We start from the raw sequence: 24,797 nt of genomic DNA, 5'->3' as shown, positions 1-24,797 counted from the left end.
CTAATGGGCAATCTGAGGAAGTTAGAAAAAAATTCCACTTACAATAGCGACTAAAAAAATCCAATATTTAGTAATATATTTAACCAAGGACACAAAGGACCTATATTCAGAAAACCATAAAATGTTGCTAAAAGAAACCAATGATGATCTAAATAAAAGGAAGGATATACCATGTTCATGGGCTGGAAGACTAAATATCATTAAGTGTCAATTCTACCCAAACTAATCTACAGATTTAATGCAATCCCAATAAAAATTCCAAAATCCTTCTTTGCAGAGTTGAAAAAGCCAATTATCAAATAATCTGGAAGGGTAAGGGTCCCCAAATAGCCAAAAATATCTTTTAAAAAAAGAACAAAGTTGGAGCACTCTCACTTCCAGACTTAAAAGTATGTTATCTAGCTATATGGCAAATCGCATGTTACTGGCATAAAGACAGACAGATTGACCAATGGAATCAAATCTAGAGTTTGAAAATACACCCTCCCTCACATCTACAGTGAAGTGATTTTTGACAAGGCTATCAAGCCCACTCAGCTGGGGCAGAGCAGCCTGTTCAACAAATGGTCCTGGGACAACTGAGTATCTGTGTCTGAAATAAGAAAAAGGACCATTATCTCCCACCTTATACAAAATTAATTCAAAATGGACCAAGGACCTAAATACAAAAACTAGAGTTTTATGGACTCATAGAACAAATTGTAGGGAAACATCTTCAAGATATTGTGCTTGGTGGTGGTTTCTTGGACCTTACACCCAAAGCACCAGCAAAAAAAGAAAAAAAAAAAATCAATAAATGGGACTGCCTCAAAATTAATTACTTTTGTTCAAGAGACTTGGTCAAGAAAGTAATAAGGCAACCTACTCGATGGGAAAAAAATCTTCAGAAAACATGTATCTAGAAGGGATTGATCTCCATGTTATATAAAGAAATCACACAACAACAAAATGACAAGCAACCCCATTAAAAAATGGGCAAAAGAATTGGACATCTTTCCCAACTGGAAAAACGAATGGCCAAAAGACACATGAAAAGATGTTCAACATCACGAGCTATTAGGGAAATGCAGATCAAAACTACAATAAGATATCATCTTATATCATACAGAATGCTCATTATCAAAAGAACACAAAACTTCAAGTGCTAGAGAGGATGTGGAGAAATAGGAACACTCCTTCACTACTGGTGGGACTGTAAAATGGTACTACTTCTGTGGAAGACAATCTGGTGGTTCTTGAGGAAGCTATAGAAAGGCATATGATCCAGCAATCCAATCTCACTATTAGGAATACACTCAGAACTGAAAGCAAGGGCGGGAACAGGTATTTGCACACCAACGTTCAGAGTGAATTACTCACAAATGCTAGAAGATGGAAATGACCTAAGTGTCCATCAATCGATAAATGGATAAGCGAAATGTGTTATGTTCATACGAAGGAATATTGCTCAACTGAAAGAAAAAAATCAACTGGGGAAGCACATGACAACACAGAAAAACCTGGAGGATACTATGCTGAGTGAAATAAGTCAGACAACAAAAATGACAAATATTGTACAGTCTCACTGATATGAACAAAATGCAATGAGTAAGTAGCCTTATGGAGTTGGACTATGAAGTGTAGATTGGTGGAAAACAGAATGTGGAATGAGAAGGGGGAGACAATGCTGGAAGTACGTAGAATGTTTAGTAAGGTCATATATAAGTATGTGTTAATGGCTGGACTTCATGGTAACACACTACAATGAATGGAACAAACATTGTTGTTTATAGATGTGATTATGGCTGAAACAGTAGTCTAGGAAGATTAATGCTAGTTGGAAGACAGCTGGAGGACAATACTGGGAATGTATAACAATGATTTTGGAAGTAGATGAGGATTGTGGTTAAAAATATAAATACAGAAATGTTCTACTACAGGGTATTAAGAATGTAGTCAGGGAAGTGGATGTGGTTCAGGTGATAGGGCTTCCGCCTACCATATGGGAGGACCCAGTTTTGATCCCTGGGGCTTCCTGGTGAAAAAGAAGAGGAGAAAGTGTGCCTGCGCAGCGAGCCAGTGCCTGCGCGGCAAGCTGAGTGCCCGGGCGAATGCTCATGTGGTGAGCCAGTGCCCATGCAGCGAGCCAGTGCCTACATGGAGAGCCAAGTGCCAGTGCAAGTCATGCAGCAAGATGACGCAACAAAAGAGAGACAACGGGAGAGTCAAGATGAAGAGCAGAGACCAGGAACTGAGGTGGTGCAATTGACAGGGAAGCTCTCTCCTCATCAGAGGTGCCCAGGATTGAATCCCAGTGAATCCGAGAGGAGAAAGACAAGAAGAGAAGACAAAAAAAAAAAGAGAAATAGATATAGAAGATCACACAGCAAATGGACACAGATAGCAAAAACAGAGGGGGGGGGGGGAATAAAAATAGAGTTAAAGAAATATGTCACCTAAAATTAAAAAAAAAAAAAAAGAATGTGGTGGTATATGGGAAAATATAACTAATGTAATTTATGGTCTATAGTTACCAACAACATTGTAATGTTTTTGTAGCAGTGTGGATACTATATTAATCCTAAAGGTGAAAAAAATATGGGGTTTGGTTTTGTGAGATATGATTATTTTTTTCTCTTCATTAATAGGAAGAACTTATCTCTGTCATTTAACTAATCTGTGTTCATCTGTGTATTTTTCTGAACACAGAGGAACAAATGAGTGAACAGTTAGATGACATGAAAGTGCCTGAAAAATAACTTTTTAGGAGTAATGTTTCCATAACTTGACAAACTGCCCTTTTTCTGTTCCTTTATTTTTGTTGATTTTGAAATAAAGTTATTTTTAAAAAATCAGATGTATTCCCATCTACCTTCTGGCTTAACACTATAGATGATTCATGTTATCTGTTACTCAACTAAAATATGTTATTTAATATTTCTCACTTTTTTTTTTTTTAAGATTTATTTATTTATTTAATTTCCCCCCCTCCCCTGGTTGTCTGTTCTTGGTGTCTATTTGCTGCGTCTTGTTTCTTTGTCCGCTTCTGTTGTCGTCAGCGGCACGGGAAGTGTGGGCGGTGCCATTCCTGGGCAGGCTGCACTTTCTTTCACGCTGGGCGGCTTTCCTCACGGGCGCACTCCTTGCGCGTGGGGCTCCCCCACGCGGGGGACACCCTTGCGTGGCACGGCACTCCTTGCGCACATCAGCGCTGCGCATGGCCAGCTCCACACGGGTCAAGGAGGCCCGGGGTTTGAACCGCGGACCTCCCATATGGTAGAGGACGCCCTAACCACTGGGCCAAAGTCCGTTTCCCTATTTCTCACATTTTTAAGAGTACTTATCAACCATCAAAACTCCCCCACTCTTAAATGCATGTCAATTATGAAGAAAACATAGAAAAGGAGACGTAGTTCTTTACAAATATTAATGTCAAGAATTAAACCTCTTCCAAATTCCGCCAAAATAAGTGCCTTGATGCTTCCTGCTCCTTGTGTGGGGTTTACTCTTTACTCTTTCCTTGGGAGTATGACAAAACTACTGCAGTGCGTCAGCTTACACTGTCTACGTGTCAGGTCAGCGTTTCCTCCGCATACTCAGATGTGGTGCACTGCCTGTACCTCTGCTGAGAGTGGCTTCCCATCACGGGGAAGCCGTGCCGTCCCGTGGGCGCTGGTGCCCAGCCAAGGAAGGGACCTGCAACCTCACCGCCTCCTACCGCGTGCCTCTGTCCACACTGCTGACTCGGAACATGTATATATTTTACCACGTGATCTAAATTCTCAATCAGCCTGTCTTGTTAAGATTGCGTATGTCATCATCTCTGACATTCTTGTAAACTACTGTATGATCAGTAAGATTCCTATGAGAAATCCTGCTTAAAAAAACTAAATACCTTGCTGAGAGGGGTGACCATCCCACACTGGTGGGCTGTTGCTTCATTTATAGACTGTTTAAAAAAGGACGTTTTTAATGAACTAAGGTGAATAAAACAACCACAAAAGTCCTATCTGAATGGCATTCCAGGGTAAACACACAGGGCTTTTCGCAGCCAGAAGTGACTAGATGGCCCTGGCCATTCAGAGCCCCCCGCGGCCACCCCCGGCCTAAGAGGGACAAAGAGCTCGCACACCTGTACGTCTTCAGGGCCGGCTGGCGGGGAGCCCGGGCCAGCCCCTCTGCTGGACGACAGGGGGCGTGGGCTCACACCTCCAGGTGCAAAGGCCGAGTGTCTTCTGCACGTGGAGCGGGAACAGAGGCAAGCCTGGCCCTGCTTCCTGCCTCTCTGCTTGGCATGGTCATTTTTATTCTGCTCTTTTCATTCTGCTTGGCACTCAGGGGCTCCTGCCACCTCCTAATTCTTCACATCAGGGCAAGTCCTGACCACTGGGCTCGTGGAAGACTGCCTGTCCTCCGTTCCCTCTTCCTCCTTTGGAAGAGCCCCTGAGGCGGAGCCCTGGAGCCGCCGGCCCCTCTCCCGTGTCTCAGCTCTTCTTCAGGAGCCCAGGCCCAGCTCCTGGCATTAACCTCCAGGGTTTCTAAGCTCAACCTTCTCACTCACTAACGTGCTCTCACATAGTCACTGCATCTGTTAAAGTTTCTGCCTCAACTCTTTTTCCATTTCCAAGATTTAATCAATTTTAACTTTTTTATCAAATTAATCCATGTACCTACTTTAAAATGTAAACACTATCAACCTTTTCCCACACATGCCCCCTCAGTAGCTGCCTACCCTATCCTTCTCTGCCTTCCCTTCCCCAACTCTCTCAGCTCCTTCTCCGGCACACCCTGCTGTGCCCCTCAAGGGCATACTGGCATCTCCAGAGAGGTCAATTTTCAACATGACCTCGACCGGCTGTGACAGGAGCTGCTGATTTAGCTCTGCCTGTCCCACCCCCTCCAGACCCTCCAGGCTCCCAAGGGCACTATCACAACTTGATGTTGAGTCCATATTCCGTGTTTCCCTTATTATGAAGCATGAAGGCACTGTTCACTAATGAACCCAGTTATGTACATAATTATAGTAGCTTCGTAATGTAGTCTTGTTCTTAGAATTGACATAATACACCACCATTTTTCATTTTCTTAGCTCACTGTGTCACCATTTTTTATCCTTCCCAAACTCCTACAGAATCGTAAGCCTCTCCTACCCACAGAATCAAAACAGCCGGTAAAGCAAGCATCGGCCCCCATTTATCCCCTGGCACCACCCCTCTGAAGTCCAGTGCTGCTCCAACTGGGAATGCACTCGGACTCCCAAGTCTAACGGAGCACATCCTGAGAGAGGGAATGTGCTAGGGGTCTCCCCGGAGCCGCTCCTTTCTCCAGAGATAAATTCTCTATCTCTAGCCTGAGGACTACGGATCGGGCTGCAGGGTTCTTCGAGCTGAGCTGGCCAAAGGGGTGGCGGTTGTTTGGAAATCAGACCTGCGCTGGGCCGTGTTTGGAACGGACATCTACCCTGCCTTCTGCTGGGCCTTGTACCAAAGGGTCTGGAGCCCAGGTGTCCGCAGCATGACCCTCCCGGTTCCCAGCGGGATGCAGTCGTTCCATCATGGACACAGGAGGGGGCTCCTGGTCTGACTGCTCCCGGCACACATATGCCACCCCCTTCCTAGCCCTGCCCCCTCTTGCCTCCCAAGCTCCTCAGCCTTGTCCCGTTTCCAGCCTGGACACTTGGGTTCACCTTCCTCAGCGTTCTTTCCCAATTCCCTTATCTGTCCTCCTCCTTCCAAACACGACCACTATCTCCTGGCTGCTACTGGCACCCCCTCCCTCGACCCTGGGGACTTGGGTCTTTTCCAGCTTTACTCTCATGTGGCAGGATTGCAGGAAAATGTCAAGATGAATGCATGCACCTATGCAGTTTCTCCACTGGGTTTTTGTTCATAACCCCTTCTTGTTTCATGGCTATACTTCTTCCTTTCTTCCTCTCTGAATGTTTGCATTGTGAAAACTTACTTAAAAACCCTTTAAGGTGACTCCATTTCCTCAGGTACTAAACCTCTTTGGTGGGTTTGCTCTCTCATGGCCAAGGGCTCCCTCAGATGCTGAGCAACTCCTCTGTAAGAAGAGCTGCCCATGTTCTGTACACTCTTCAGTAAATATCAGTAACTAAATACATATCTTGCACAACATCGTAACTGGACACAAAAATTAGACTAGAGTCACTAAAGAGCTGGGAAAATTCATACTCAGTAAGCCTAGATAATTCTTCATATACAGGGGTACAAACTGATGGTCAGGAAGGAATAATTTAGAAAGAAGCAGGATCCCATGGATGTGAATAACAACATGAAATATTTCATACACCCTTATTAAAATCACATTACCTTCATTAACAAGTCAACATCAGTTTCCACAAATAATATCTAATCTTACCAGACATAAATCTTCCAGTATGATAATTCAAAGTCAATTATTTCCCCCAAATAAGTCATTAGATGAACAATTACATAAAATAGGGCAACTGAGAATGTTGATCTGTAATTTTTTTTACTCCATCTCTTTTTTCCTTCTAATTTTTTTTTTAAGATTTATTATTTACTCCTCTCTCCTCTACCCCCCCTCCCCCAGTTGTCTGCTCTCTGTGTCCATTCACTGTGTGTTCTTCTGTGTCTGCTTGCAATCTTGTCAGTGGCACTGGGAATCTGTGTCTCTTCTGGTTGCGTCATCTTGCTGCATCAGCTCTCCATGTGTGCGGCACCACTCCTGGGCAGGCTGCGCTTTTTTTTTTGTGCAGGGTGGCTCTCCTTATGGGGCACACTCCTCGTGCGTGGGGCTCCCCTATATGGGGGACACCCCTGCATGGCACAGCACTCCTTGTGCACGTCAGCACTGCACATGGGCCAGCTCCATATGGGTCAGGAGGCCCGGGTCTTGAACCCTGGACCTCCCATATGGTAGGTGGATGCTCTATCCATTGAGCCAAATCCGCTTCCCTCCTTCTAATTTTTAAATGACATTTTCCTGTGTACTTTATTACCCTTAAGGAAAGAACAGAGGCACTCAGCCTAGAGCGTTCTTGGGAAACCTGCAGGTAGACATCATTTCTTCAGCTGTAAGGGAGGGTCTAAGAGAGTGCATGTCTACTTGAAAATGCCTCTGGTTTCAAGACATTCTGATGAACCATCAAGAATCTGAAGTGATTCCTATAAAAGTGGGTCTTTAACTCAAAAGCATTCTCTTGCTTCTACCATCTCCCATATCTCCTTAAGAAAACTACCATATTCCTTAAAGAGTTAAGACCCATAGATTATGTGATCCCACCCAGTTTGTTTGCAATAAGGTTTGGAATTCAAGCTTTAATTTTTACTACTAGAGTTGCTCACATAAATATCTAAAACATGAAGGGGGGTGGCAAAACAATCCAAAACTAAACATGCCATACCTTCTCCATTCCATTGGTTCTCTTGGAAGCTGCTGGGAAAGCGTTGGATAAATAGAGGTAAATAAATTCTGATCTCCAGCACCTACAAAAGGAATGAAGAGAAATTCGGTTACAGCATTTTGAAGTGAATATAGCGAAATGGCGTCTAAAATTTATTAAATTGATATTTTTACATAATTTTATAGTCAATAAAATAACATCACAAAACAAGACCTTTTGTACCTTGAAGTAAATGGTCTCAAGAAAACCCAGCCCTGGGTCCCGCAGGCCCTGCGCTGAGACACGATGGGAGTTTTGCGGGGAGATCTGTGGAGGCCCAAGGACAGGTATGCCTATAGCAGACCGTAAAAGCCGTTCTCTTCAAAACATCTTTTTATACCACCTGAAAAGCACCTTGGTTCACCATGACAGTAGCAGCAGTAAAACGGGCCATATCAAGCAGAATTAGCTTGACACATTTATTTCCAATCCTAAACAGAATATGTCATAAAGTGACATGCTCTTCTCTTCAGATGGCTGTAACAGCAGAGTGGAGCTGCCTTGCCAATGGCAGGACGACAGCGTGCTGCCACCCTCTCTGGGCGTGCCCCCTGAACACACAGACCTATCCCTCACCCAGAAACTGTGCGTAATAATGAAGAAACACACGACCAAGTGCTAAAAACCAGACTTGAAGGAAAAGATGCACATCTGGAGCAAGACCCAGGACAGCGCAACTGAGCAAGAGGCTCCTCACTGCTCGGCCCCACCGGCACCCTCACAGGCAGGATCGCAGAGGCCGCAGGAACCTGAATCCCCAAGACAGAGGATCTTCCAGTTCTCACCGGGAATCCAAGAGAAATGTGATCCTTTGCCTCATTTGCCATTTGAGAAAATGTAATTTGGTGTATTCACTACCATGTTATACAGTAAATAGTAAGAAAATACTTTTTTATTAAAAAAAAAAAAAAAGGAAAACCTGGCCCTGGAGGATGGGCTACGTGACCCTCAGGACACCTCCCCTGGTGACAGGCCACACAGCAACCAGAGCCTGAGCCAGCTTGACTCCGCCCGGCTCTGCCTCCAGAGTCTGCACTCTACAACCACGCACCTGCCGCCTTCCACTTAAGAGAGGACCGCCAAAAAGATTCTAAGCAGCAGAGGGAACCTGGAAAGGCAAACACGGATTTCCTCATCCTGGAAAAAGTCCATTCTCCTCCAAATGCCAAGAGGAGCTAAAACATGCAGGGCGCTTGCTGGGGGCACCCACCCCCTCCATACTTCCATAATCCCAGGAAGCAGAAGACAGGCCCATTTCACAGGTGAGGACTTGCATGCCAAGGCTTGGCCCAGACACAAAGCTGGCGGCAGCAGGTACTGGTCACCAGCCCAGGCTGGCAGGCTGCACTGTTTTCAGCCTAACGTCAATAGAACTGAAAAATCCATTTTGTTCTCATAAAATGACAGTATAACTGTATGCCACTTAAAGCTAAAAAAAGAGCCTTTTAATATAGATGATACAATTCTTAGACCAGAAGAGTCGCTAACTACAAGCAAAATCATTTTCCAAATCGTTTTTATATTGAGCCCAGATGAATTACTAGGAATTGCTATGAGCCATTTACACATTTACTCATTATATCATGAACCTTAAGAAAAAAATACAACGCAGTCACCCTCCCAGTGAGAGCAGTGATATTTCTGGTGGGTGCAAGCTGTTAGACCCGAGGGGCAGCAGGGAGTGGGGTCCGGGGCACAGGTTCTGGAAGCCCGCTGGTAGTGCACATCTCAGTGCACCATTTACTGCCTCGCAACTGTGGGGCTCACAGACCCCTCTGCGTCTCAGCAGACTCCAGGCAGAGTGAGAAAATAACAGACCTACCCAGCAGGGTGGTGGGGAGGAGAGAAGGACCACCAGGGACCCCAACAAGCCCCGCACATGGTCAACTGTGTGTTTTACCATTACTGACATTCACTTTCGTTAAAAACAATTCTGATGTTTTAACTTCTCACTTTTCATCTTGTTCATTTATTTGGTTGTCATCTTAGACATTAAAGTAAGAAAATCTCAGCTAACTTGAGCCATCTGGCCTTTGACTGGCAACTCCTGTTGCCTAGCTACAAGATTCCAAGATTAATATATAAAAGCACACTCTTCGGGAAGCGGCTGTGGCTCCATCAGATGAACTCTCGTCTACCATAGGGGAGGCCCTGGGTTCACGTCCCAGAGCCTCCTTGTGAAGGGCAGGCTCGCCTGCACACTGCAGAGCACCGCTTGGCCCGCAGACGCCACAGAGAGCCAATTCAGCAAGGTGACGCAAGAGAAAGAAGGGAGACAAGCCAAGAACACAGAAGAGCCCGCAGCTAATGGACACAGAGAACAGACAGCAAGCAAGTCGCAAGGTGGGGGCGGGGTGGGGGGTGGAATAAAATAAATACAGAAACAGAAGAATATACAGTGAATGGACACAGAGAGCAGACAGCATGCAAAAGCCTCAAGGGAGGGAATAAAACAAAAACAAACAAAAAATCACACTCTTTGGGCACCTACATGGAAGCTTTCTCCCCGTCCGCTCAGTTTTTACAGAAACTCTCGAACACATGGTTCTTGGAATAAAGCCTCCCATAAATGCACAAGCAGCACCTCCACACACAGTGACGGGATCATCTGCGCACCCCACAAGCCTTCCTCCCACAGGAAGGCTCAACTATCAGGCTCGTCAAAACGGAGGCGATGAGTAAGGCGTTTTCTTACATTCTACCATGCAGTAAATCTTTAATCTGCGTCCTGAATTTAACTGTAAAATACTGTAGGCCAATTGGCATATCTGCCACGTAGAAAGATGTCATCTGAAGTAACAGGACTTAACCTGTGACCATTTGACTACGGCAACCCAAATTTAGATTTGACATTCAAACTGTTCTAGTCCACTGCAGCTGGGCATGACTGAGTAATAGGAAGTAAAGCCACCACAACTTTCCCAGAGCACATCACTATTATTAACTACCATACAACTAAGGCTTTTTAAATACCTTACCAAGTATTATGAAAACTGGAATTGCCCTTTAGAGACGGGCTGTCAAGAGCCAGGGCTGGGAAGTGGATTTCGCTCAATGGATAGAGTGTCCGCCTACCACATGGGAGGTCCTCGGTTCAAACCCCGGGCCTCCTTGCTCCGTGTGGAGCTAGCCATGCGCAGTGCTGATGCGCGCAAGGAGTGCCCTGCCACGCAGGGGTGTCCCCCGCGTAGGGGAGCCCCACGCGCAAGGAATGCACCCCATACGGAGAGCCACTCAGTGTGAAAGAAAGTGCAGCCTGCCCAGGAGTGGCGCTGCATACAGGAGAGCTGACGCAAGATGATGCAACAAAAAGAGACACAGATTCCCGGTGCCACTGACAAGAACATAAGCAGACACAGAAGAACACACAGCGAATGGTTACAGAGAGCAGACAACTTGGGGGGTGGGGGGGTGGGAAAAGAAAGAAAGAAAAAATCTTTAAAAAAAGGAAAAGGGCCAGGGCTCAAGAAGAAAGCTTAGGTACAAAACCTGAAAAAAATAAAATCACATCATGGCCCATGAGATCATTTAATTAAATTAACTCATGTATTTTGCAGCTGCCTGAAACAGCCCAAATACTAAGTCAAGTCATCAGAGCACTGAGGTCTGAACTGTCAGAGCAGATCAACTTCCAGGATGGTCTTTCATTTAATCCCATGGGCAACAGAGGCCTGAGAAAAACCAACAAGGAGTCAGTTGTTCACAATATAACAACCAAAAGCAAAAGTGGGCCTTAGGATCAATGTGCCCATGTTCGGAGAACCATGGTCAGGAAATTGCTGTTTATTTTTTGGATTCAAGAGGCTATTTAAAGAGTCAACTCAGAGGGCTTTTAATGTTGGAGTTTTGATGCTGGAGTTTAATGCTAAAGCCTTAAGCTGGAGCCCTGGGAAGTCAGATCACGGAGGAAAGAGAAGCAAGACCCAGGAAGAGAGAAACCCTGAGCCCAAGAAAAAGAAGCCTGAGGAAGGGAGGAACCCAGGAAGCCTGAGCCCTGGCAGACGTCAGCAGCCATCTTGCTCCAACACGTGGAAACAGACTTTGGTGGGGGAAGTAACTTAGGCTTTATGGCCTGGTATCTATAAGTTCCTACCCCAAACAAAAACCCTTTATAAAAAAAAAAAGTCAACTCAGACTATTATTTCAATGATGAGGATTTCTTTTTTGGTGGGGGAGGGAGAGACTCAGAAAAATCATTTATAAAAGTAATTTAAAGCACAAGCCATTTAAGTAAATCTGTGTGTGTCCATAAGTCCCCAGTTCTGAAAGCCACAAGGGGTACACGTGGGCGGGGCAAGGCTGCCACAAGTCAGGGGAGCACCCAGGGGCCCTGACACTGTCACCCAAAGGCTAACTGCCCCACACCACTGGAGCTCCAGGCGGCCCAGACTCAGCATGGCCACCCTTGCCGCAGGTGGGATTTAAGCAGCAGATCCCTGCCCATCAGAGCCTAGTGCTACCCTGGCAAGGGGGGCAGCTGAGGACGAGGTAGGTGAGCTACTTCAGTGGGATACCAGGGGACAGCTGCCTTGCTCTGCAGAGATGGGGGCTGGGCTAGGTATGCGCCCATGGCTGCTGGGTCCCAGGAAGGAGCTAAGAAGGTCCTGGAGGAGGAGGGCACTGCCCTGGGAATGGCCGAGAAAGCATGTGGAGCCCTGGGTGTCCAGTTCCAGCAACCGATGTATTCTGGCATTTGTGCCAGTTGGACCTGGGTTTCCTGTTACAGGCAGTCACAAATAAATGGCATAGACTTTCATTATTTCCTGAACACATTACTGCATTCTCCAAAATTTCTATAAGCAAATACTAGTGTATTGTCTAATTAAAATTTTTTAGGTTAAAGGCAGATAAGAACTAATTAAATACAGGAAAAAATAACTTAAAAAGATGATTTCAGTGATTTAAGTAAAAACAGGTTGTATTTCAACAAATTCAGCCTTTCATTTAAAAAGAATCTTTAAAACAAAAGGACCTGGGACCTCAATTATAAAAAAAGAAACTAGCAACTTGTACCAACCTTAAAAAGACACTGACACCTATGTAAAATCTATAAAACAAACATGGTAGCTAGAGATGCAGATGGATGAGGTTTTAGATGACCAAAAAACCCCCACAAAAACAAAACTCTATTTCTGAAACATCTCCAACATTCAAAGAAGCCAACTACCAACTTCAAAGCCCGGAGGCTGGCCCGAGCCCCACACCAGCCGAGGACAAGCCTACCAGGTGTGCACCACGCCCACCAAGGCTGAGCGACAGGAGGCCGTGACCGCACAGCCCAGGTCGCAGCCCTGTGCAGACACACCGTGCTTTCTACACCACTCGTTTCACCCTCCTTCAACCTAAAGAGCAAAGGAAAATTTTACATCCATTTTTTGCACTTAGCCCTGCATTATGGGGGTCTGTTAAAACTGCAAAGTCGGCGATGGACTTGGCCCAGAGGTTAGGGCATCTGTCTGCCACACGGGAGGTCCGCGGTTCAAACCCTGGGGGGCCTCCTTGACCCGTGTGGAGCTGGCCCATGTGCAGTGCTGATGCGCACAAAGAGTGCCGTGCCACGCAGGAGTGTCCCCCGCGTAGGGGAGCCCCACGCGCAAGAAGTGCGCCCGTAAGGAGAACCGCCCAGCGCGAAAGAAAGTGCAGCCTGCCCAGGAATGGTGCCGCACACATGGAGAGCTGACACAACAAGATGACGCAACAAAAAGAAACAGAGATTCCCGTGCTGCTGACAACTACAGAAGCGGATAAAGATAATGCAGCAAATAGACACAGAGAACAGACAACCGGGGTGGTGGGGGGGGGGGGGGGGAAGGGAGAGAAATAAATAAATCTTTAAAAAAACACAAAAAACTGCAAAGCCAAAAGGAAATATTCTAAGTGAAAGAAACTAGACAAAAAGTACTACATACTATATGACTCCATCTATACAAAATATAAATACAAATAAATTAGAAAGACAGAAACAATAGCTAGGTAGGGGAGGAGAAGCACAGAGAGAGGAGAGGTAATTATTAAGGGGTGAAGTTTCTTTGTCTTTTTATTATTATTACTATTGGAATGACGAAAATGTTCTCATAATGACTGAAGTGATGACTCCACAACCATGTGATTATACTAAATTCCACTGTCCATACACTTTGGAGTGTACACTTTGAATGGATTGTATGCTTTATTAAAACCTATCAATAAAATTGATTTTTTAAAACTGCAAAGTCAAAGTTATGTAATGTCAAAGCATTTTTTAATTTCAGTTTTAATTCTTAACAACCAATAGCAATGAGAACAGATTCACAGTTAAGATTTACTTAACAAGTAGAAGACTCCAGTATTTCCTGCCAGACAGACAACCAGTGTTTCATACACAGCCGAAGTTCTACGTCCACACCAAAGCAGCAGTGGTGGTTACACTTGGGGATGAAATCACAGGATCACTCACTTTCTAAACTAAATTAAACTAAAGAATGACTTTTTAAAAATACAGAAATCTATGCTCAAAAAATAATTTGTTGCTAATGTTTCTATAAATATGCAGTAAGATTTAAGATTTTAGACCCTGATTACTACATCATATTGAATGTGGCACTAAAGAGTCTAGAGAAGAACGGAGCGTACGTTTCAGAATGTGGTTCAAGTGTTCAGGAGCTCCTCTATGTGACGCTCCAGGAGAGACAGAATCAAACTGAAAAGCTGCCTCTTAGATGGGAAGGACCCAGCGTTTCCGAGACTTCCTATGGCTTTTTCAGACGTGATAAAGGCATTCGAGACTCCGCATCACACCTGAGGTTTGACTGTACAGAGGGTTTGGCACCAAGTAAAAGCTGACAGCCAAGAAAAAGGCCCCCAGGCCCAGTGCTCACCGTCCCCTAAGGGAAGCACGGTGGGCTCACCACTGCCCTCCACACCGCACACACACGGAGGCCGCACACCAGCCTGGGGAGAGGAAACCGAGGCACGGAGGGGTTCCAGAACTGGCCAAGGTCAAGCAGCTCACAAGTGGCAACGCTAGGGGTCAAAGGCAGGGCGCCTGGTCCGCGAGCCGGTGCTCCTGGTCGCTGCTCCGTGCTGCTTCTGTTTCTCAGCTCTGCCAGGGAAGCAGTCACCCTGCAGCGGCTGTGCTGACACGGGCTGGTTAAAAATACAGGTTCCAGAAGACGTTCCACTGTTAGAGCAAAAACTCCTGTCACCTGCTTTACGGTGTGCCAACGTCAAAGTGCAAATCCTTAACATGCAAAACTGGAAGAGCCTTAACACCAAAGGATAAAATTATCAGGAAATTAGAATTGAGAAAAAAATGTCAAAGAAGAGCAAAATGTCCAGCTAATGTGTAGCTGGTACACAGCTTTCCTAAATATTTTCAAGATCGGTATTTTTATTTGAAGATGTTAGGCAAAAATTCTTACTTCAAGATTTGAAGTACTGTTGATACTCCCAGACAGTAGATTTTCCCTTTAAATTCTTTAGAACATACTTAGTAAAGTATGTAACTTTTCTAAGGAAACACATCTCATTTCAGTTTAGCTTATTGAAGATGGGTGTTCTCAGCCTGTTAAGGCAACGGCTGTCTTCCACACTGAAGGGGCTGCCCCGTTTAAGGGGGGCTCCACGGTGCACTGCCAAGGGGTGGGAAAGACGGCAGGGTAACTGGTAGCTCCGCATGGTGCAAGAGTCTGGTCTAAGATGGCATGGCCTGCATTCGGGGCGCAGTCAGTGTCCCCCACCCGGAGGCTCTTGAATGTGGGCAAGGTGAGATGTAGCTGGGACCCCACAGAGACCTCAGGCAGCAGCAGGCGACTGGACTAGGAGTAGACGGCCCAGCTTTAAGGCCCTTCCAAGCAAGAGTCTACGATTCTACTTTAGAACCCCCTACCGGCACCCCCTGCTGCAAAATCAAAAGAAATATATAATTTATCTACCATTTGTTTTATAGTAAAGTTTGCAGAAACAGCTTTTCTTTAAGCATGCTATTAACAAAAGGCAGCTGCAAGCCACTGTTTGGCAGTTCATTCCTAGCTTTCAGCTTAGAATATATGTGCTTGTCCACAGGCTACAGATTAATTTCTCCTCAACGGGTTTTGGTGGGACAAACTTGCAAATGGGTGACAAAAAGGTCCAAGGACACAAACTAGGGAGTCACATAAGCCTGTTCAATAACACGGAAGGAGTATTTCCTACAATTCATGTATAATGCCAATGCAGTCATGAACATTAATTAATGACTTCATGTCGGTGGCTCTTCCACAGGGGAAATCACTTCAAGTGCATAATCATGGAACACAGCCATCTTCCCCAGATGTTGCCTAGATTCCTAAAGAAGAAAGCCAGGTTCAGTCTCTAGCTCCTAAAATGATTAGGAAACTTCTCATTTCTAAGCCTAAACATTGCCCTCCTTTATTGGAAGGTTCATATTTGGAAAGTAAAGCACATGAACACTCCAAAAAATTTTTTTTTTACCTTTAAGGCCAAGTTTAAAGAAGAAATTCCTACGGTTAACAAGATGGGAATGACATTCACTTGGCTGTCAGCTATCACTGGTCCTCCTGAACCAGGCCTGCCAAACGGCGTGATTTGAAATCACAACTCAGCATATCCTGCCAGCTCATCCCCACCTTAATTTCTGCCTCTTCCATCTAGTCCCCCCACCCCACCTCACCACCCTCACTGGGTCACCACCTTTCTATTGCAAGTCTCGCCGGCTCTCTTTCTCTCCCAGTATACCCAGTCGAGGTAAAAACTACCACTGCCAGCTGGTGTGGGCAAAGACTATGAGACACATGCGAAGAGTGTTAAGAGGTTTTTAAAGTAAATACCTTCGCTAGCAATCAAAGACTACACTTAAAACTGAACTGTTTGAAAAGAAAAAGATTGGATAAATGCCATATAAATGTAACACTGAAGAATCAGTCTTAGTAGTTTATTTTTAAAATAAAGAAAATATACGATTATTGTAGCAGTTTGAAGTCATAGCAATTACAAATTTAAGGATGACGAGCTTCCAAGACCCTGCCTCTTAGGGTTTTGGCTCCCAGGGTGGCTGGACCACCCACTCGTTCCAGATTTCCAGGGCAGCCCATTCCCTCACCTCCTCAAGAGATCACCTTCTCACGAGATCTCACTGCAGCTTCCAAATGGTGCAGCCCATCTGAAGAGGAATCTGGCAACATGTAGCAAAACTCTACAAGCACGTGCCATCAGTGCAGCAATCCTTCGTGTAAGAAGCTGTCCGTCCCAAAAGATACACAGGCCAAATCAGGAGAGGACAGCTGTGCACAAGTCTGGTCACACGGACCAAGACTGGAAGCCACTCGAACCCACCTGGGCCAGGTGATAAAACCAGGGCTCCTGTACCTAATGGAGTTAGCAAACACCAGCCTGCAGGGGAAGGTGAAGGGTCTCTGAGTTTACAGCCTCTTAGCTAAGAGGGAAACACAAACACACCTGAATTTGTTTACATTTTTTAAATGGAAGGATAAGCCATAAAAAAAATCTGAATGAATACATAGGTAAGGGAGGGAATAGGGTGGAGAGGGTAGGGATCGTGTGTGACATTTCTTTAAAGACACCTGGTTTTATAAATTTGATTTTGAACACATGTAATCTTTTCTATAATGATAACAGGAAATCAAACTTCTTAAAACTTTCCCTAAAAAAATCAGGAAAAAATAAAGCAAACCTAAATGTCTACAGAGAGAGGAACTATTATAAGTGACTTTAAAACTATAGTAATTTGACTGTTCTTAGTGAGCTATATCCTAATGACACAAAGAACTGCTAAAAAAAGTTTTTTCATCTTTGTTCATTAGCAATATTGTTAGTGGAAGATCTAATATTACTCTTCAGAGACTCTGTGCAATGGGGGATAAAGCAAATAAGTAATGAGGAAGTGCTTTATCCAGTTTCTCAAAGTGGGGTCCCCAGCCAGCAGTACGGCCATCACCTGGCAACCTGAGAGATGCCATGCAGACTCCCAGGCCCCGCCCTGGCCCACAGAATCAGAAATCTAGAAGATGGGACCAAAATTCTGTGTTTTAACAAGCCCTCCAATCTGAGAACCACTCAGGTTTGAGAACCACTGTTCTAATTCTATCACCACGAGGATCCATGAGAATTGGGATTTCCAGTGTGGAAGAAAAGAAAATACAGAAGGTAGAGCAGTCCATTAAAGCCCCGTCGTCCTGAATTTAAATAGAAAATAACATTATGAACTTAGGCTGTGTTTTATTTTTAGGGCTAAAATCAAAAAGCAAACAAACAAAAAAACAACTCCTAGTCTGTCACTAAAAAAGCCTACTGGCAATGAGAAGCCCCAGCCTGCAGACCGTGGTCCTGAAACACCATTTTCCACTAAAAGGACCCAAGGTTCCTAGGAGAAATGGCTCCTTTTTGGTCTGGGGCAGGAAATGTACAAGATGAGGCTAGAAGATCTTGCCACAACAGACAGCAGAGAAACTAAGCGAGAGGCCCACCCCGCAGCAGCCAGCAGCCAGCAGGGTGAAGCTGCCCTGGCTGCACATCAGGCAGGCACAGAGCCTACGGACCTGACTGGACCAACTCATCTGGAAAGCAAGTAAGGGAGAAGAATCTGGCATTCAGCACGCCTTTCCTATACAAATTACTCCACTGGATAACCAATATAAGGATCAAAACGTAGGTGCACATGCACACTCTTTACAGAAATATTTCACCTAATAAATGAAGAAATGGTAAAATTGGATACTACCATTTGGAACCCTTAATGAATTAATTAATGGCTGTGAAAATAAATGGCTGCTAGTGTCACAGAAAGAGAGACAACCAGACATCACATGCCTCCTGGTGGAAGAAAATGCCACCACCTAGGAAATAGTCTTGCCAAAAATAAAACCCAGCCCAAGTCTGATCAAGTCTCTCGCTCCAACTACTTCCCAGGACGACACAGAGGCTTGTAGGAAATGACACCATGGGGGTGCAGGCAGCAGAGTCCAGGCTGTGGGAAACAACGGGACACACAAGCTGGGCTCGCCAACGAGTGCAAAGAAGAGGGAGGTGGAGGGGAAATCTAGGTTTAGGAGACTTATAAGATCCATCTAGATACTTTATTCGGATTCAAACAGTTCAATAAATGACATTTAAGAGACACTGAAAATTTAATCACAGAATATTTGATGCTATTAAGAAATTATGGTCTTTTACGCATAATAAAGGTTTTGTAGTTAGGTCTTTTAAAAGTCCTTATCTTTTAGAAATACATTCAATTTATGGATACAATGTCTGGGACTTCGGGACTTGCTTCAAAATAATGTAGGATTGGGGGAGGAGGGGTTATAAACAAGATTGGCCAATTCACCAAATCACATAAGTTGGGTGATGTGTCCAGCGGGGATCTTTATTATAATATTCTACTTTTGTACTTACTTGCAAGTTTCCATAATAAAAAGTTTAGAAGATTACAATTCTCATGACCCTTTATCCTTTTCTCTGTCTTTTTTCCAGAGCATTTATCACCTAACATATAGTTCAGAATTTACATGTATTGTTTATGTCCTCTGGCTAGAATATAAGGCCCGAGAAAGCTGGGATCTTTGTTCAGTGATGTAAGCCTCACACCTGCAACAGTGCCTGGTCCATGAGAGGTGCTAGGTGAGTATGTGCTGCAGGGTGAACGTGGCACACCTGCTTCATGCTCTACATTAGAAAACCTAGGGTCCCCAAAGGAGAGGATCGCCTACAGCCAAGGTACCGTGCAGCCACCACAGTCAAGTTCTCAGAATTGCAGTTTATTTTTAAAATGCATACTGAAAATTCGTAGTGTGGCTGACACACCTTAACTCTACATCCAAAGCTTTCACTGAAGGACAGTCTTAGAAACACACCTCCCCTTAGGTTTGGGCAAACTACTGGGTAAAGCCACCGGGGCCCAGAAGGGGCCAAACAGGCTGATTCCAGTGCAGCTGAGCCATCACGGCCAAGGTACAGAAACGGGATCCAGTTCTTCAAGGACAAAACTCCCTCAGGCAGCCCTGCTGACCTGAACGAGAGAAGCTTACTCTAAGGGTCCACAGACGGTGTGCTACGGAGTTAGTAAAAAACACTACCCAGACAGCTTGTTAGTTCCAAGCCTCTGGCAAAATTTTCAATTCTGAAGTTTATATAATGACTTCTAACTGCTGAATAGATCTCAATGAAAAATAAGAAAAATCTCTGAACGCACAACTCTCCCTGGAAAACCAAAGTCTGAACCTGTTGCCAGTTTCTTCGCAATTTCTCCGCTCGCTTTATTTTTCTTTAATTTTGAGAAGAGCCTAATATAATAGTGAAGAATGGAAGGTCATATATCATATGTCCAAGAAGCTCAGTCAAGGCATCTTTCCCCATGGAGGGAGAGGCTGCGGGGAGAAGAAAGGAAGAGGGCAGAAGGGGTCTATCCTTTTGTAAGGAGAGATCTAGCATCGAGCTATCAACATCTAGAGTGACAAGCCTGGATGCCCAGAAAACAGTCCCTTGGTCAGTACTACCAGGACAACTCTCCAAAGAGGCAAAGAATACAAGAGCAGACACACAAGTGCTGGCCAATGCCCACAAGGTAGGTGAGTGCAGGTACCGTGGCAGAGTGACGACCCCCAAAGAGATATCCACTGTCCTCACCCCCAGAACCTGCAAATATGACCTTATTTGGATAAAGGTCTTAGAAGGTGTAATTAAAGTAAGGATCTCGAGAGCATATCATCTGGGTGGGCCTTAAACCCAATGACATGTGTCCAGGTAAAAGACAACAGGGAAGCCTTGGGAAGGGGGCCACCACGTGACCAGAGGGGCGAAGCCAGCAGCCAAGGGCGTCTGGGGCCACCAGATGGGGACGAGGCAGGAAGGCCCCGCCCGGAGGCGTCAGAGGGAACATGGTCTTGAGGACACTTTGATTTCTGACTTTTCGCCTCCAGCACTGCAAGACTATATACATTTCTTTTGTTTTACGCTTTCGAATTGCAAGTAATTTGTTACAGCCATCCTAGAAATCTAATATACATGGCATAAAATAAAGAGATGGCATGTTTGCTTGATCTCTTAAAATGTCAAAGGAAACACTGATGAACAGATAAATCAGAAGAGGTCAAATTACCAACAGACATGTAAGAGAAACTTCACTAATAATCACAGATAGACACACTAAAATAACTACGATAACCAGGTTGGACAGATAAGATACCTAGAGCATAATCCATTTAAAAAACTAATAAGTGGACTTCATCAATATTAAAACATTTTTATTTCAAAAAAACACTAAGAAAATGAAGACAAACCAAGACTACAAAAAAATTCACAATTCATATATCTGATAAAGGATGTGTATCCAGAATGAACTCTTACAACTCAATAACAAAAATACAAACCAATTTTAAAAAGGGCAAAAGAGTTGAAGAGGCATTCCCTCAAAGAAGAAATACGAATGGCTACAAAGTAGATGTATCATTAGTCATCAGGGAAATGTAAGTTTAACTCATAAGATACCACTTCACACCAGCAGGGTGACCAGAATTTAAAAAAGACAGACAATAACAAGTGTTGATGAGGGTGTGGAGAGACTAGAACCCTCATAAATTGCAGATGGGAATGTTAAAAAGGATAGCCACACTTAAAAAGGTAAGCTTCCCATAAGACACAGCAATCCTACACCTCAGAATCTTCCCATGAGAAGCGAAACATGTCCACACAAAGACATGCGGCAGAGTGGAAACCATTCAAACACCAAAAATCTGTCAATCAGTGACGTTTGGAAAAAGATGCAGGATCCATTCAGTGACGTTTGGAAAAAGATGCAGGATCCATTCAGTTTCATGAGACTTGGCAAGAAAAAAGGAGGACTACTGAGAGATGGCGCAACAAGGATGAACCCCAAAAACATGCCGGGTGAAAGAAGCCAGAAACTATATTGCATGATTTCATTTAACTGAAATGTCTAGAAAAGACAACTTTATAAAGACAGAAAGCAGGTGAGTGGCTGCCTATGGCTCGGGTGGGAACAGGGACTGACCGCTAAAATGTACGAGGGAACTTTTGGGGTGATGGAAATGTTCTAAAATTGAAATGTGATAGTTGCCCAACTCTAAAAATTTACTGATAGTTATATAATTGTATACTTACAATGGACCAATGTTGTAGTACCTAGAATAAAGCTCAATAAATCTGTTTTTAAAAACTGGATACATTTTCCCCCCATGCATCAGAGAGACAGAAATTTAAAAGATAAATTCTCTCTGGTGTCATGGTATAACGTGGTACAGCTATACCAATACGAAAGTAGCTTTCAAAATTTAAATTGCAAATATTTACCAGGCAATTCCACTTCTAGATTCCATTCCTTATAATAAAAAACATATTCATGTTTTACTTATGCATTTTTAAGGCTAAAGTTCAGTTTCAAAAAGTTAGAAATATATCTTCTTTCAAGGCTTCATCCAAATACTAGGCTGAGCCTCACTCACTCCTAAACGTCCCACCTCAGACCAAGAGCACCCCAGTTTGGTAGTCAAGGCAAATTTCTACTGGCCTGTAGTAGAAAAAGCATAACTGGAACAATTGCAGGCACCATTTTAAAGAATATGGTCCCAGCATACCATACAGTTAGTAATTTCTTTTACTAGATTAACATGTATTTCCTCATGACAACAAGCCCAAAGAATGTTCCAATATCAAAAAACTAAGTCCACAGTAGTTTATCTAAAAACAAGTCTAAGCAATCAGGATTCAATTCTTCAAGCACTTTGTTTTATAAAACTGTCTTACGTTGATTTAAAAATATGTAAGGAAACCAATACATACCAACAAAAGCTTCTAATTTATGGAAGTATTAAAAGACATGGCACAGTGTTTCCCTTAGAGAACCACTTATTCATTTACTTAATTTACTCAACAAATATTTACTGAGCACTGACCAAGTGCCAAGCCCTGTTCTAGGTGGCTGGAACACAGCAGGGAACAAAACAGAGTTCCTGCAATTATGAATCTTATATTCTAGTTTGCAGACAGCAGAGATTGGGGTGGAGACAATAAACAAAGAAAAAAAAATGTCTATATATATGCAGAATGGAGTCAATGGGCTCCTAGACAAGGTGCATTAGGGAGTAGTCAGAGAAGGCCTTGAGAGCTGAGCAGAGGTCAGAAGGAACTGGGGCGATGAGAAAGTCAGCCAAGGGGAACAGCGTGCTCAATGCCGGAAGCAGGTGCGGGCTTCACGCACCCAAGGCACAGCCAGAAGCGGGGCTTGCAGGGTGATGTGCACCGTCTGAGGTCTCGAAGCCCACTGAAAGGTCTGTGCTTGTTGTGAGATGGTAGTCAGCCCATGGAGGGTCAGGGCAGAGGAATAAGACACTGCAACTTTTCTTTCAGAAGGCCTACCCTTAACTCCGTAGGGACCCAGGGGTAGGAACTGAGAGACCTACGGGGAGGCCACTACGGTGGTCCCAGGGAGAAGTGATGATGGACTGGATTGGGGAGAACAGCAGGAAAGGTGGGATTCCAGATACCACGGTGGTCCTCATTACTTGCAGATCCCATATTTGCAAATTCACCTACTCACAAAAATTTATTTGTAACCCCTAAATCAACACTCGGGGCACTTTTTAGTCACCTGATGCACACATTCCCAATGAGGTGGAGCAAGGCAAGGCTCTGCCACCCTGTTCCAGCTCTCATGCTGCAAATATGTGTCTTCCTCATGGTCTACCTAGTGCCACGTTTTGCGTTTCTCTGCTTTTCCTTGGAGAGCTTGATGTTTCCCCAAGCATAGCACTGAAGTGCTGTCCAGTGTTTCTAAGTGCAGAAGGCTATGAAGTGCCTCAGAGAAATACATGCATTAGATAGGTTTCATTCAGGCAGGAATTACAGAGCTGTTGGCTGCAGATTCCATGTTAATGAATCAGTATATATTAAAATAAGCTGTCTTTAAACAGAATCACACAGAAAAGAAGGTTACGTGTTGATCACCTGGTCAAGTATTCACAGAGACTTTATGGGACATAACTACCATGACTAACAAGAATTGGCTATATTCCAAAGGTAAACAGCATGTATCTGTTGCTGGACTGGAAGTGTTTGAGTGAGAAAGAGGGTCAGGAAAGACACAAAGGTCATTGATTTGAAGTTAGAAAACAATCTTATATACCAAAATACTACGTATACATTTAAAATCCACATTCAGAACAGTTACAGAGGAAGGACAGAAAAAGTATGGCACCAGAGAGAAAAAAAAGTCACAGGAAGTCCTGAGGTAAATAGAATAAGGAGGCTGACACCTGAGAGGTGCGTCTTGGCCTTGGCCGTATGACCACTGTGCATTCTTCCGCCCCTTCTGGCTTGTGGCTATTTAGACCACAGTGTGGGAACAGAGGGCCCAAGAGTCAGTGTGCTGCACGAGACGTGTTCTTTCCACTTAATCATGCCATCCTCTGGAAACACTTTGTCAGCTAGCAAAAAAATCTTTACTACAAAAAACTCCGAAGTCAGTCCCCTGCACTTCCACTGAAGATGACTGACCCCTGCCTCTGTCTCAGCATGTGGACCACAGAATCATGTTGTCAAGTTCTAGGAAAAAGCTGGCTCATGCATTGTCTTCCATACTTGATTATTTCAAACACTCATCACAGCTTAAAAAAAAAAAAATCAGACCCTAATTGAGTTTCTTTTGCATAAACAAAATCTACTTTACTGGAAACTTTATAGAAATACATCTTGTAAATTAGACATGTGAGGTGACGTTCACATGGAAAAGGTAGCTTTTCAAATCCACCCTCACGTTGGGCTAAAGCGCTAACAACACAGGTTGCCAAACCATGGACCCCAGGTGCCCGAGATACCGCAACAGTTTCACAGGGCACCACATCTTTAATTTTCAAACATTTGCCAGATACCACTTAAGATACTTGAATGCAGCACTAGTTTGCACTGCTTTCCTTTCAGTGATGTCACTGTTATCACAAAATAGTTTTCCATGGTTGCTGTGATAAAAAACGAGTACTACAAAAAAATCAAAGCAGGTGGCAGGGCCCCATCTGATTCCTGAACAGAAGAAGCTTGCAATAACCAACACACATCCCATTTGGAAGTAACTGCAGTGACTTAAAAATTAAATAAGAGGGAAGCAGCTGTGGCTCAATCAGTTGGGCTCCCATCTACCATATGGGAGGCCCTGGGTTCAAGTCCCAGGGCCTCCTTGTGAAGGCAGGTTCACACGCACACCACTGAGAACCACTGGCCCGCAAGCGCTGCAGGCCTGCAAGTGCTGCAGAGAGCCAACTCAGCAAGGTGACGCAGCAAAAAAGGGAGACAAGTAAAAACAAAGAAGAGCACGCAGTAAATGGACACAGAGAGCAGACAACAAGCAAGCCCCAAGCGGGCAGGAATAAATAAAAATAAATAC

At 44.3% G+C, this 24,797-nt stretch overlaps 1 protein-coding gene across 4 annotated transcripts in view; it reads right to left on the bottom strand.

Moving 5' to 3' along the window:
- TRAPPC10 (trafficking protein particle complex subunit 10) overlaps positions 1-24,797 on the bottom strand; it is a 105,212-nt gene that overhangs the window by 72,755 nt on the left and 7,660 nt on the right. For all 4 annotated transcript variants that reach the window (XM_071214994.1, XM_058296322.2, XM_058296323.2 and 1 more), the window contains exon 2: positions 7,370-7,451. In XM_071214994.1, coding sequence (XP_071071095.1) covers positions 7,370-7,383 — 14 coding nt within the window. In that variant the 5' untranslated portion in view covers positions 7,384-7,451. The remainder of the gene's footprint in view (positions 1-7,369; positions 7,452-24,797) is intronic.

Source organism: Dasypus novemcinctus, chromosome 4, assembly GCF_030445035.2.
Source record: "Dasypus novemcinctus isolate mDasNov1 chromosome 4, mDasNov1.1.hap2, whole genome shotgun sequence".
Taxonomy (NCBI): Eukaryota; Metazoa; Chordata; class Mammalia; order Cingulata; family Dasypodidae; genus Dasypus; species Dasypus novemcinctus.
The sequence above is the reverse complement of the archived record's forward strand: the minus strand, read 5'-3'. Positions and strand labels throughout refer to the sequence as shown.